General features: G+C 37.4%; 1 protein-coding gene across 1 annotated transcript in view; it reads right to left on the bottom strand.

Annotated features, from left to right (window-relative positions):
* Window positions 1–13,743, bottom strand: part of POLA1 (DNA polymerase alpha 1, catalytic subunit) — a 291,963-nt gene that overhangs the window by 51,557 nt on the left and 226,663 nt on the right. The window contains exon 36 of the mRNA XM_036840342.1: window positions 13,644–13,740. Within this exon, the coding sequence (XP_036696237.1) occupies window positions 13,644–13,740 (97 nt within the window). The remainder of the gene's footprint in view (window positions 1–13,643; window positions 13,741–13,743) is intronic.

Below are 13,743 nucleotides of genomic sequence, written 5' to 3'. Positions count from 1 at the left end.
TATAGAGATATTTTTTTTAAGTAGGCTTAGTCAGCTAATCTTGTTGAGATTTCTCTCATACTACTGATTCCTTATTCTCAAAATAAATTAAGAGGCTTCATTCAAAATTCCCTGTGGTCTACCAGCTTGAGTTTGTTGGGTGTCTTTGATTGTCTCTTGTCTTCAGATTCCCTGCCTTGTCTCTTTAGATTTTGCTGTGCCCTTTGGTATTTCCCGTTAGTCCATGTCTGGAATAGTTAATTACATGGTAGCATAATTCCCGCTCGTACAACAAGGAATAGCAGAACCTTGCTAATTCACACCAATAACTGAAAGACTCCTGTGTAAGTTACTGAATTATGCAAATGAGCAATAAGTGAAGAAAGATGATTTAAAATTGTATTTCATTCATTTATTTTGACAAGTGTAGTTTAGCCTTAATTATTTTGAAAATTTCTTTGTAGCATACTAATAAATTTCCTGTGGCACATTTGTTAAAAGTGATAAAGCCTTTACTAAGAGAGACCAATGTGTGCTCTGTTGGATAATTTCCTGAAGACAGGCTCGATTTAGACCCTCCCTTTTATCTTGGATTTCACTGACTTTTAGCATCTACTTTTTTGGGGGCAAGACAATACATAATAATCAATAAAACATAGGGATAATTTTAGCAGTAAACATTTACTCCATAAACAGGTCCTACATATGTCGAAACTTCCATCATGATGATAGTTTAAAAAATTAATCATGCTTCAGGTAAAACATTTTTACATTCTCTGGTCATAATGCTAATAGGATTTTATTTTTATCTTCTAAATAAAACTAATTCCGTCTGTCATTCATCTCTTTTAATTCCTATTTCTGTTTTGTTTTGTCTTACCATACTTCTTTCTTTTAAAGTTAAAGATGTCTGTTTTAAGATAAGTGGATATATCACAGTATGTAACGTTTTCATGTCAAAATACTTACATTATTATATCTGAGTTAAATTATTTAAGATAGGAAAACACTTTGATACACTTCTGACAGATGTATCCTGCAGGATGGAATCAACTTCTTTCAAAGCAGCACCACTGGTTACAGTGTGGAGTGAAGAGCGAACAGCTTTCCAGTTTCCAGTCTTGGGTTTAAAGCTTCGCATAGACTACCCTCTTAATAAGCGCTTTTTGACTAAACCTCCAATTCAAAAGTGTTTTAAAAATCACCATGCATTTGTCAAATAAGGTTCTTTGATTTATAAAAGCTAGATCAGCAATAGACAATAGAGCACTTAAAGAATAGTGGGAAAGACAAAACTTAGTCTCAAACTTCACGCCAGCACCTGTGCCGATTAAAATCTCATCTTTTCTTCAAGGCCCAATTCAGGTTCCATCTCCACTGGGAACCCTTCCCGGACCTAAATGCGGAGATCCCACAGCACTTCATGCCATCCCCTTGTGTTAGAGTTATTTGCCTTCAGGTCGAAGTTTCCCTACTAGATTAAGAGCAGGGCAGCTGTGACACAGTGGAAAGAAGGCTGGGCTCTCACACCATGCAGCTTTGCTACCTCAGGAGGGTCGTTTCATCTCTTTCAGGTTGTTTTTTCATCTGAAAAAATGTCAACTATTTTATCTAATGGGAAACGTAAAAGATAATAGATGTGAATGTTCTCCATAAAATATAAAGTCCTATAAAAAGTAGGTGCTTAGAGGGTGAATTCGTGAATAAGAAAATGATCAGAAATATTAACACCTCTAAAAAAGGACCCAGCTCTTGATTATACTTGGGCCCTTTACATATCACACAAGGCAGAGACTCAGCAAACACTCATTGAATGAATTTTGGGGGGCGGGGTGTGAAGCAAGGAGAAACAGATAAAACCAGACTTACACACAGACCTGGTTTGGTGATCTTATTTGTGAGTTGGGTTTTATAATAATTTCTTAAAACAAGAAAAGTAAATCGGTGTCTAAAATTAGTCTGCAAACCTATCTTTTTGTGAGCACAGCTGATTTAAGCCTTAAGCTCTAAGGGACGGTGCTAAGGCTAACAGGTTTCCCAGGGCCTTTACATGGGGAGAATGCAATCAATGTTAATTCAATTGAACTCCATGACCGACTACTAATTCCATCTGGTTACTGTCCCGCTGGCCACAAGGAAGAGAATACTGACGGGTCTGAATAAATTCATGACAACTATAAAAAGAACTACTCTAAGAATGAGTCCGATTGATGATGGGTTTTCTTCCTGTATGAGATAGTGTTTATTATATGGACATGATAGTGCAGTAGCATAAAATAATAAATGGACACTGACTAATCATGTGCAAATCAACACCACATCTGGGCCTGGGGCTACTGAGTAACTGGAGATATCACAGGGACACAAACTTCAAAAGTTACGGCTTAAGCCCTTAGAGAATTATGAAAAATTTAAAGAATTACAGAGGATAATGAAAACATATGCCAATTTCTATGAAAAGCAAGAAAGCAAAGCAAATTAAAACCAAACAAAAAAACCCAGTCAGTTTAAACATTAAGTCAGGTTAAAAATTAAATCTGCACTGTAATCGGAAAGGTGAGGACTAAGCAAAAACACTTAACTCTTAACCATTAGAGGCTATTCAGATACGGCACATGCAATTGGTAAAAACAACAACAACAACAACAAACAAAAACAAGATGAAGAAGATGCATGAGAGGCAAGTGCTGTCTCTCATAAACATAAAAGGAGCATAAACATTTCTGAAAAGAAACATTATCACGACAGAGTTAAGGCAAATAAGAAATGATGGAGACATTAAATTCTGGCCTAAGTAAATGAGCAAAGATTCCCAAGAGGAAAAGAATATGCAATTTAAAAATAATCCCAAACTACTAGAGAAAAAAAACCAGAGTCAGACTGACCCTGTTTAAATCCCAAATATCTCTGAGAGCAGGAAATAATTCTGGATGACTATAAACCCTCTAATTTGCTTGAAGCAAACGGGGCTGGTGTTTTCATTTCTTTCACTGACTTTTTTGTTTAAGGTCACATTTATTACAAATTTTAGCTGGTATTAAAAAGTCACAAAGTCAATAACTGATAAAACCACAAAGCGTGCTTCTTTAGAAAGATTTAAGAACAACAACAACAACAACAAAAAAAGGGAATGTCACATGCTTTTAAGACTACAGACCTTTTAAGGTTTACGGCTGCATTTTTAAAAGAAGTAACTGTTATATATTTTACGTGGTTGATTCAATACACTTCTAGCGAAAAGCACTAATTTTGAGGGGAAGAAATTTTAGTGTAACTATATCTAACCCAAGTGCTTTATTTAGGTCATGTTATAACAGATTATTATAGATGTTACACAAATATCGATAATTTAATATTCCTGAAACTTAGAGTACATTCTATCTTGATAGTTACAGGATCTACTCTCTTCTCGGCCATTAGTATTATAAGCCTTTTCCTCCTAATTAATCTGCAATTAATTCAACCAACCTCTAATTAGTTTTCTACAACTTTACCCTACTTAGGCAATAAAGCAGTCTCTAGACCGGGTTTTAAACCTGGGCTAAAATAGACTCCTACAGACCAAAAATGGTTCTGGGATTTCTCTTTGTAGTGTAATTTAGATGTCATATCTAATTTGCTGTTATGACTATTGTTTCACTGTGCAATTTGTATGTCGTTTTGAATGGTAAAGACATCATAGCTTTATTGAATTAAACCTTCTGTCTTTAGGGTCTGATGTTACATGTTTGTGCGTGTATGTTTATGTCTCAAAAGCTCCTTTTGACATCAAGTAATAGTAGAAAAGGATTATGCTCTTTTGATATGTTTGTTCCCATCTTGGTAAATATAAACACAAACTGGGGGGGAAAAGCCCTCTTCAAACTAAAGAAACAGAATTTTAAATAATAATAATAATAATATTACTACTACTACTATTATTATTATTATTTTAAAGACAGAGATAGCTAAATAAGCCATTCACATTACAGAAGTATAGAGGGCCTGGCTGTTCTGTAACATTAATGGCTTGATTGTCAATTCTATTAACCAATTCTTTCCTAAGAACTGTCCTTTTCATTGACAGTTTTTGTGATGCTACCTCAAATATAAGATATTACTCTTACCACATTTCCATAAACACAAAGAAATTCAAACGCACCCTGGCTTTAACTCATAAGGAACAAAGGCCATCTAACCTATATTGCAATACGCAGTTTAGTGTTAGTCTGTTTGTAACTGTCCTTCTTCTCCTGGCCTTTGGGTTCAAGTTCTAAACTAAAGTCAGGACTAAGACTAACCACGGAAAGCCTTCCAGTAGACCACTGGAATAGATAGCCTTTTAAGTAATTTTTAGTGCATGAAATTTCATAAAGTTTTTACTAGATAATTACACTTCCTGATTTTGTAATTAGTGGAAGTACATGCAATTACATAATAATTATGATAGTAATTACGTAATTAAGATGTATAATTATGTAGTAAAAAACATCATGGAAATAAAACCATCTACTGTGTAAGCACAATACATTTTAAAAGTAAATTCACTAGCTCAACTGTTTAAAAATACTTTTCTTCAAAATAAAGTGATTAGCTCACATTATGGTCTAACTGCTTGAAAATTATTTAGTATTTTTTCCCTCATTGGTGATAGAAGTATATATTTTTTAAAGTACATGAAAAAAATCTTATCAGGTTTTCCCGGCTCTCAAACACTCAAAAAATGACAATATGTTTTGCAAATGAAGACCATCAACCACAGCATTATCACCTAGATAATGCCCTTGTTTGTGCTGCTGTACTTGGCACTACAAAAGGGGCAAGGAACCTGCTCATTGAAAAGACATACTAGGAAGGATTTTACAAAACTTGTAACACATCTGTTATCACAGCATGCTTGTGAGTCCATTTCTACATAAAAGTGCAAAACTTGAGTGCATATTTACAGAAATGGGCTTAAAGAAAAGGCACGTTATCAGAATCTGGAAGTTTGTTGCCCAAACACATGGCAATATTGTCATATACAACTTTCGCTATCCTAAAGAGGATAACAGAAAATATACAGAGACAAGACACCTCCACTACGGGCAAAGCAACTATGGTGACAATTCCCTGGAAAATGTAGTTTCTCTTCTGTCACACTGTAAAGTTGTCTTTAGTTAAACAACAAAACAGAAACAAAACTAGCAGTATTCAGAGAGAAAAGCAAAGCAATATGAAGGGGCTCCAGGCTGCCATAGGAAAATACCAACTTTGTCATTCTTGTACTGAGCATAAAAATACAACAGAAAAGTCAGCAACAGTAGGAAAAGTAAATTCCAAAGTAAATTTTGTAGTTCCAAAATTAAGAAATAGAATCTTGTTTTCATTTCTAAAAAATTCTAGCTCGATGCCTTGAAATCTTTACAAGCATACTAAATCAATGTTGTAATGAGACCCAGAATGTGGTGACTGGTGGGCACATACAGAGTAACCCTTGTATGAAGTGGCTATAGAGCTACATTCCAGTTTTCTCTTTTATAAGCCACTCATCTTGAGAAGCTGAAAGCCATTTTGAAAATCTTAATTTACTTCTCCGTTGTTCCTTCTAGTTACGAAGAAACAAAGTGGAGGAACTCATGCTTTCTTGCTTTTCCCCCCTCTCCTAGCTCTTCTCAGGCTACTACATTTTTAAGCTTAATTACAGAATATATTTCAGAAGACTAGGCTGTCGTGCCACTTCCACCTGAAACCTGGCTAGGCCTTCTGTGTTCTGCCCATTCGTCATTTTAAAGTTTTGCCAAAAGGATGGCCCCAATCAATGGATGAATAGAATGGAAGTAGGCTTTAGTTACTAAGGAGAGTGTCTTGAATCAGTGCTTCTCAAACTTTAATATGCCCAGGAATCGCCTGGGAATCTTGTTAAAATGCAGATACTGATGCAGTAGGTCTGGGGAGGATCTGATATTTTGCGTTCCTAACAAGTTCCCAGGTGATGCCTACACTGCTGGTATATTGATCACTCTCTGAGTAACAAGGCATTATGTTTGATTTGGAAAAAAATGCAGGGAGAAAAAAGCTGACCTGGGTTCATCTGTATGTTATTTTTTCCCTCAACTGCTAAACTACTGGAATCATTATTTCAAGTTGAACAAAACATTTCTTTGTAAAATTTCAGTTCTTATAATTTGTTTCTTGTTATAAAAGCAGTACAGCAGTACATGCCCAGATCATATAAAGAAGAAAATAAAAATTATCTATAATCCACCCACAGGTAACAGCTGTAAACAATTCTAGTGTTTCTTACTAATTTTTCCACCTTGCATATAAACTACAAATTAGAATCATAATGGTTACTTAAGTTTTGGACTTTGACCTTATGTTGTTAGTATTTCTCTAAGTCATTAAAGATTGAAACTACATAATGTCTAACAATAACAACACTCCCCCAAAGCTCAGGATTATATGAACCACTTTTTCTATCATCAAAATTCTTTATGTATTTCTACAATCACTTCCTAATCATGAATTGTTCTGAACTGCCACGTTAGTCTCCCATGATAAAAATTCACTTAAACTAATGAAAGAAATAGTTAAAAAGAAAAACCCAAAACCTCAGATCATTTTTTATTCGTAAGAAGATGAAACAAAAGGAAAATGGACTGCCCATTTCAAAATCAGTTTCTTTAACGAAAATGTTTTTCACAATTATAAAAAATATAACTTTAAGAAGAGCAAATTGGTACTTAAGTGAAATTCTACCTTTACTTTTATATGTATTTGGTAGGTATGAATTGTTTTGTGTATGCTGTTATTATTTATTAAAAACAGAGAAAAGGTTCATTTCTAAAATTCAGTGGAATAACCCATAAGAATTGGATCAGACAGGGTGTCTGACACAGCCTTCTTCTTAATGCCTCGTGAGGCTTTAACAAAGTAAATTCTAAGAATGTCAACTGGCTTAGAGAGGACTCCAGCGGCTCTTTGCTACTTGTATTTCAGCACTTCTAGCAATGATACAACTCTTTCGCTTTCGCAGTTTAGGAATAGTAGAAATCCTTAACATTGAAAAGGGAGCTGTCTTAAACCCTCAGAAATCTCCAAATTCCCATATGCACTAAAGCATATAATTTTTTTCCATACAACTCTTATTTTCTGGTAAAACACCCCCCCAAAAACCAAAAAACAAAAAAAAACCCCAAAACCAAACAACAACAACAAAAAACCAAAAAACAAAACACTAAACCACCAAAACAGTTTTTTAGATTCCTTAGCTTTTCAGTACTAGCTGTTGTCTCTCTCTGGGGTCCCTATTTTCCACAAGGCAATACAATCATTACTACTTCATGAGCGTAACTATTCGGCTGATGGCAAGCAGAGAACAGGACTCTGGCAGTGTGGGTGAGGGGCAGTCACCCAGGCTCACTCACTAGTTAAGTGACCTGACATTCTTTTGATTCAATTCAAATTTGGCATCAGCAAAATGAGAGCTACGACGTCACTCATCTTCAGTTATCACTTGCAAAGAGTTGAAATGACAGATATTAAATCTGAAAATGTCAAGGAAATTTACTGACATTAATTTATGGCACACCTGAGTCATGCGAGCAATACAGGAGATTGGAGAACTTTCCAGCACACTGCCATTCATGGACAGAACTAATTCCTAGGACTCACTCCTCCACAGTTCTTCAAAGTGCTTGTGTGACCTTATTTTGCACTAAGGATTCATTCAACAAATATTTAGTGAGCTGGCTCCCATAGGCAAAGCACAGATCAGCAAGGTACAACCCTTTGCCTCCATGAACTCAGTGGAAGAGAAAGTCAAAACAATTCAGGACCAGTCCTACAAGAAGGGCATTTCACAGGGTGCTATGGGAATGCAAAGGAAGCAAGCTTATACTACATTCAATTTCTTCATCAATATAATGGGGCACAATCCACTGCTACCTCATGGGGCTGTTGTGAGGACCTGTGTGAGACATATGAAAGGATGACAGGAAACTATAAAGTACCTTACATAGGGTCAGCCTAGTTCTGGTGACACTAACGGAAACAACAAATACCTACAGACGTTACCATCAGGTATAAAGAAAAGACAAAAGAAGAGTGATGGTAACAATAAAAGTTTAAGAAAAAACTGGCAAAACAAGACAGTGAGAACAAAGCTTGAGAGGGGAAGTGGCTGGGAGATTTCACCATGCTGAGAGGAGTGAGGAGCACAGCCCGTGACAGGGGCTGCCCAGTAGGCTGTGGCCCTCAGGCCGCCCATGGGCCTTTGAAAGAAATAGGGGTGACCTGAAGAGTAGTCCTTCTGGGCCTAAAGGGACTCCACTGAGAAACTGGGCTTCCTAACAGATGCTTTTCAGAAGTCCACAGTTAAAGCACCATCCTTTTGCAAACATTTATACCGTAGCTCCAATTCCTTTCTTCAACACAGAGTCCTAAATCCTGGTGTTCCTCTTCTGGCAGGACTAATAGAAAATTCAAGACGACCATGTGTTATGGGCTGAATTGTATCCCCCCCATCTCCAAAGTCATATCAAAGAGGGGTTGAAGTCCTAACCCCCAGTACCTCAGAATGTGACTATATTTGGAGATAGAGCCTTTAAAGGGGTAATTAAGTTAAAATGGGACACAGAAAGGTATAGAGGGAGGACCATGTGAAGACGGAGAAAATGGCCATCTACAAGCCAAAGAGGCCTCAGAAGAAGAAACCCTTCTGATACCTTGATCTCAGGCTTCTAGCCTCCAGAACAGTCAGGAAATACATTCTGCTGTTGAAGCGACCCAGTCTGTGGTACTGTGTTATGGCAGGCGTAGCAGACTAATACACCATCCTACTACAAATAGCTGACGCAGAATAAGGGGAGCTAAGCATCTGGTAAGAGAGAACAGGAGCTAAGCATCTGGTAAGAGAGAACAGGAACAGAAAAAAAGTGGTTTTTCTGTTTTTGTTTTTAGGAATAAGGAAAGATCAAACACTAAAGTGAAAAGGCAATTAGTGTTCAAAAGAATAAAAAGACAAGCCACAGACTGGGGTAAAATATCTGCCAAAGACACATCTGATAAAAGATCGTTATCCAAAATACACAAAGAACTCTTAAATAAGAAAACAAACAACCTGATTAAAAAAATGGGCCAAAGACACTTCACCGAAGAAGATATACAAATGGCAAATAAGCATATATGAAAAGATGCTCCACATCATATGCCATCAGGGAAATGCCAGTTAAAACAACATTGAGATGCCACTACACAACTATCAGAATGGCTAAAATCGGGAACACTGACACCACCAAGCACGGGGGAGGATGTGGAGCAACAGGAACACCCATTCACTGCTGGCTGGAAAACAACGTGGTACAGCCACTTTGGAAGTCAGTTTTTCAGTCTTTTACAAAAATACACATCAAATGATCTAGCAACTGCATTCCTTGGTGTTTACCCAAAGGAGTTGAAAACATGTCTGCACAAAAACCTGTACGTGGATGTTTATAGCAGCTTATTCATAACTGCTGAAATCTGGAAGCTACCAAGACGTCCCTCAGTAGGTGAACTGATAAATAAACTGTGGTACATCCAGACAATGGAATATTATTTAGCGCTAAAAAGAAATGAGCTACCAAGTCAGGAAAAGACAGAGGAAACTTAAAATGCATCTTACTAAGTGAAAGAAGCCAATCTGAAAAAGCTACATACTATATGATTCCAATCACATGACATTTTGGAAAAGGCAAAACTATGGAGACAGTAAAAAAAACCAAACAAACAAATTCGGTTGTTGCCAGGAGTTGAGGGGAGGGAGGGGTGATTAGGAGTAGCACAGAGGATTTTTAGGGCAGTGAAACTACTGTGTATGATACTGTAATGGTGGTTACATGTCATCATACATTTGTCCAAACTCACACAGTGTCTCATAGTGAACCCTATGGTAAACCATGGACTGTGGGTGATAACGATGTATCAGTGTAGGTTCATCAAATGCCCCACTCTGGTGGGGGATGCTGATAATGAGGGAGGCTGTGCGTGTGTGGGGGCAGGGGGTACATGGGAAATCTCTGTACCTTCTGTTCAACTTTGCTGTGAACCTATAGCTGCTCTAAAAAATAAAGTCTATTAAGAAAGGCAGTTAGTGGATCCCTTTCTTTGTTTCCAAAACAATTTGACCAGATCAGTGGTTTATCACACTTAACTGTATCTGAATCTTTCTGTCCGCAAAGGACTCTAAGCTCCTCCAGGGCAGGGAGCATTGGCCATCTTTGTTTTTCTGACATCTGGGATGGCACTCAAGAAATAATAGAAAATATATACACACTGTTTTTATCGTTGCCAAATAAATAAAAAAAGGCTCAGTTGAGAAAAGTCGGAGACTCTTTTTCCTCCTCTTTTTTAAAGCAGACTTAATTTAGACAACTGGGCAAAGATTTGAATTGATTCATGTCTCCCCCAAACAGTTCACTTATCCCTACTCAGGCCAAGGCCCCCCTGGGATGAGGCAGCCAAATGGGACCATTATGTGCTGCCATCATGGAAATGGATTTTTACTTCATATATTGCCACTATGTTCCTCTAAAACTTCTTTTGGATCTATTATGCCATCTATGTACATTCTGGAGCACTTACAATCCCACAGAAGTCTTTGGACTTTGTGCCGAAGTCCCACAGAAATAAGATTTTAAAAATGTTATGTAGTTACGGTGAATATGAAGTGGATACTTCACCAAAGTGAGTCCCTTACCATCTTAAAGGAAAGGGAAAAATACCAAATGGGGTTAATTCATATTATGGACTAATGGCCTGTAAACCTTTGTTTGAAAAGCAAAGCACAGGAAAAAGCTTTGACAAGAGCTACTTTTCACCATAAAAATAAACCTCTTTCCAATAATTTGTGGGTTTTTTCCAAGTCAAATTGCAAGTTTCAAACACAGATTAAAACCACAATCCAGTTACAACCTTTAAAATATGGGCTTTATAATGGAAATGGTAAAACTATCCTAGCGAAGGAAATGTTGCTAGGTATCAACAGTAAAGGAGAGTCTATGGTAAATACTTTACGCGCCAGTTTCAGGGCACTTGTTGACAGACGATACTTAGATTCCATTCTCAATAATATAACTGTGTGTAATGACTGTCATTTTTCACAGGACTTCTGATGTTAACATCTATTGGTGTTCTGGCCTTGGTCCAAATTGAATAAATATATTTGCCCTCTGGATCCCACAGACTTTCAATTCATTTTAACAGCAAATCTCCCTTGAATGGCAAATCAGAAAGAAGAGAGCACTTCACTCCAACTTATAAAGTGAGAAGTGAATTTTACATACGTTACATTAATTTACACTTATGGGAGTTTCCTCTGTAACTGTTCACTTATGGACTGTAAGAATATTCTTGTTCTCCAATTGTCCCCTATGGATTACAACCTGTGTTCAATTCTCTCGTACTTAGAAACTATCCAAATCATGTGTTCAGAACTGTCTGGGGGGACTTTCTAAAAAGTTGAGCTTCCCAAACTCTACCCAACACCTTCTGAACTAGAATTTCTGGGTGTAGGATCCATAGACTTGCACTACTATATGCCACCAGGTGACTTGTAGGCAAGAGTGTATCAAATGTCCCTTGTTAGGAAACCTCTGCTCTTGGACCACGGGTAAGCATGACCCAGTGTTTCAGTTTATATCCCACCACTAACAAATACCCTAACACCACTTAGCATTACCAAATGATGTGAGAACGTCCAGACCAAGTAAATTTCTGCTAATGCACTCATTCCAAAAATGCAATTTAGGAATAATAAATAAGCAGAAGATCAAAGGAAGAAGTTTCACTAATTAACACTCAATAAATAAAACAAAAGGCTCTTGAAACATTTCATGAAGTTCTTTCTGTCAGACATCCATTTTGTACCCTTCTTTTGCTTTATTTTCTTTGGGCTTCTGACATGCAAAAGAACGAGTCAGTAATTCAATCCATGCCGTTTTGGCCCTGAACTCCCAGATAGTGTATTTATTAGAATCAAATGACAAAAAAAGTGTCGTGATTCTTAAACTTGTGAAACGGAACTAGAGTAAATAGTGTGAGTGTACAGATTCTATCAACACTTCTCCACTTTTGTCAAGCAAGAATCTTCCAAGTGACTACTCTGTTATCTCCTATTTTCCGGGATAGCAGCATACACTCCTTGATGTTCTCTAAAAAGCTGGGGTAAGTCTCCAGTGACTTTCCAGATCACTTCTACAAGTCTCCGAGTCACTGGAGTTTTTGAAAACTGCTGATCATTCAGCCCTTCAGATAAGAATTTTGGAAATGTCTGGAAGAGGAATCTGTCCCCTAGGTATCTAAGAACATCTAGGGAACAACCTGGATTCAGAAAGAAGTAAAGGGGGATCAAGTTCTAATACCCAGAAAGAGGTAACAAACCCGACAGAAACAGACAATGTACTCATCAGTCACTACTTAATTCTCTAAATGCTTTATGCCTTTAAGGAAAGGTCCTTGGGGGTAAAAGAGAAACAGTTATTGTTGATACCGCAAATAAACATGGGCTAGCCACCAGTCATGAATGAAAGTTCAAAGACCTAGTTACTCATGGACTAAAGGAATTTTTTCTCTATATGAATTTTATTAATTCACTGAAAATATGCTGTGGAGATAGCCCAAGTTCTTGTTGAACATCTAAAGACAAGATACTAATATTTGAAACAACTCCTCCATCAGTTGTAAAGTATTTTATATCCAAGGACAGAAAAACCAAGTAAGTCAAGGCATTAAAAAAAAAAATTCTAGCCTATCTTTGTAAATGGAAGAACTGGAGTCAATTATGACTAGAACTGAGAAGAGTTTAAGACCAAATCAAGGGCATGGGGATTCTTACGTGAGGAAATCCAGAAGTATTTGTAGGTTTCTATATGCCCTTGAGGTTGTCTCCAGCCTAACACCGACCAACAAAATGTCGAATTGATATGCACTGACAAACAACATAAACACTCTGTAGGTAACTAATAAGAAAAATGTATAAACTCACCTTTTTTATTTTTTACAGGTAACAGAAAAGTTGTCAATGTGATTTTCATGTAGGAGAAAAAAAACCCATGCACTTGTCATGACATTTTCAAATAGTTTAAGTTATGTAACAAAGCTTTTCTCAGGCCCATGAAGCCCCACAGTGCCTGCAAGTCTTGTGTGAGGCTTACAAGGCAGCGCCTGATCATCTGGGCTGAGGTGTCTACACGCTCTGTTAGGATGGAGTCAATAAAAGAACTCCACCCCAGCTCTCTCTCTCAAAATGAACCTAGGCTTTTAGTGAACAGCAGAGACATACTCCAGGTCTATTTTTTTCTGGTAATATCTGGTTTTTGTAGGTCCAGTGATCACGTTGCCTATTCTTACTTTATTACGGTTACTAAACTCTATAGAAAATAGCATTTTCAAAATATAGCATTTAAAGAGTTCTTTCTGTACCGTTCCTCCCCCAAAGCCCAGCTTTAATAGAGAACAATGTGAGGCAGGCTGTGGAGGCCAAAGCCGGGGATTCCTACGCCACCGCCCCTCACGCAGGGTATGCCTGTGCTCACGACGGCCCCCATGGCCTGCTTCTGAGACAGTGGTGCGATGCTGCATGAACACCCTGACACAGTAGGTCTGGCTTTTATGATGCAAATTTCCACTTTAAACTCAAAGGTAATTACAGTATTTTAACGTACCTTTCTCATGATCGGTAATAAGTTTCTCCAGTGCACACTCCGCATCAAAAATGTACCGGTAAAAGCACAGCTGGGTGTACAGGGACTTGTCAGAATACTG

This window comes from Balaenoptera musculus, chromosome X (assembly GCF_009873245.2).
Source record: "Balaenoptera musculus isolate JJ_BM4_2016_0621 chromosome X, mBalMus1.pri.v3, whole genome shotgun sequence".
Lineage (NCBI taxonomy): Eukaryota > Metazoa > Chordata > Mammalia > Artiodactyla > Balaenopteridae > Balaenoptera > Balaenoptera musculus.
Note: the sequence above shows the minus strand (reverse complement) of the source record. Positions and strands in the feature narration are given on the sequence as shown.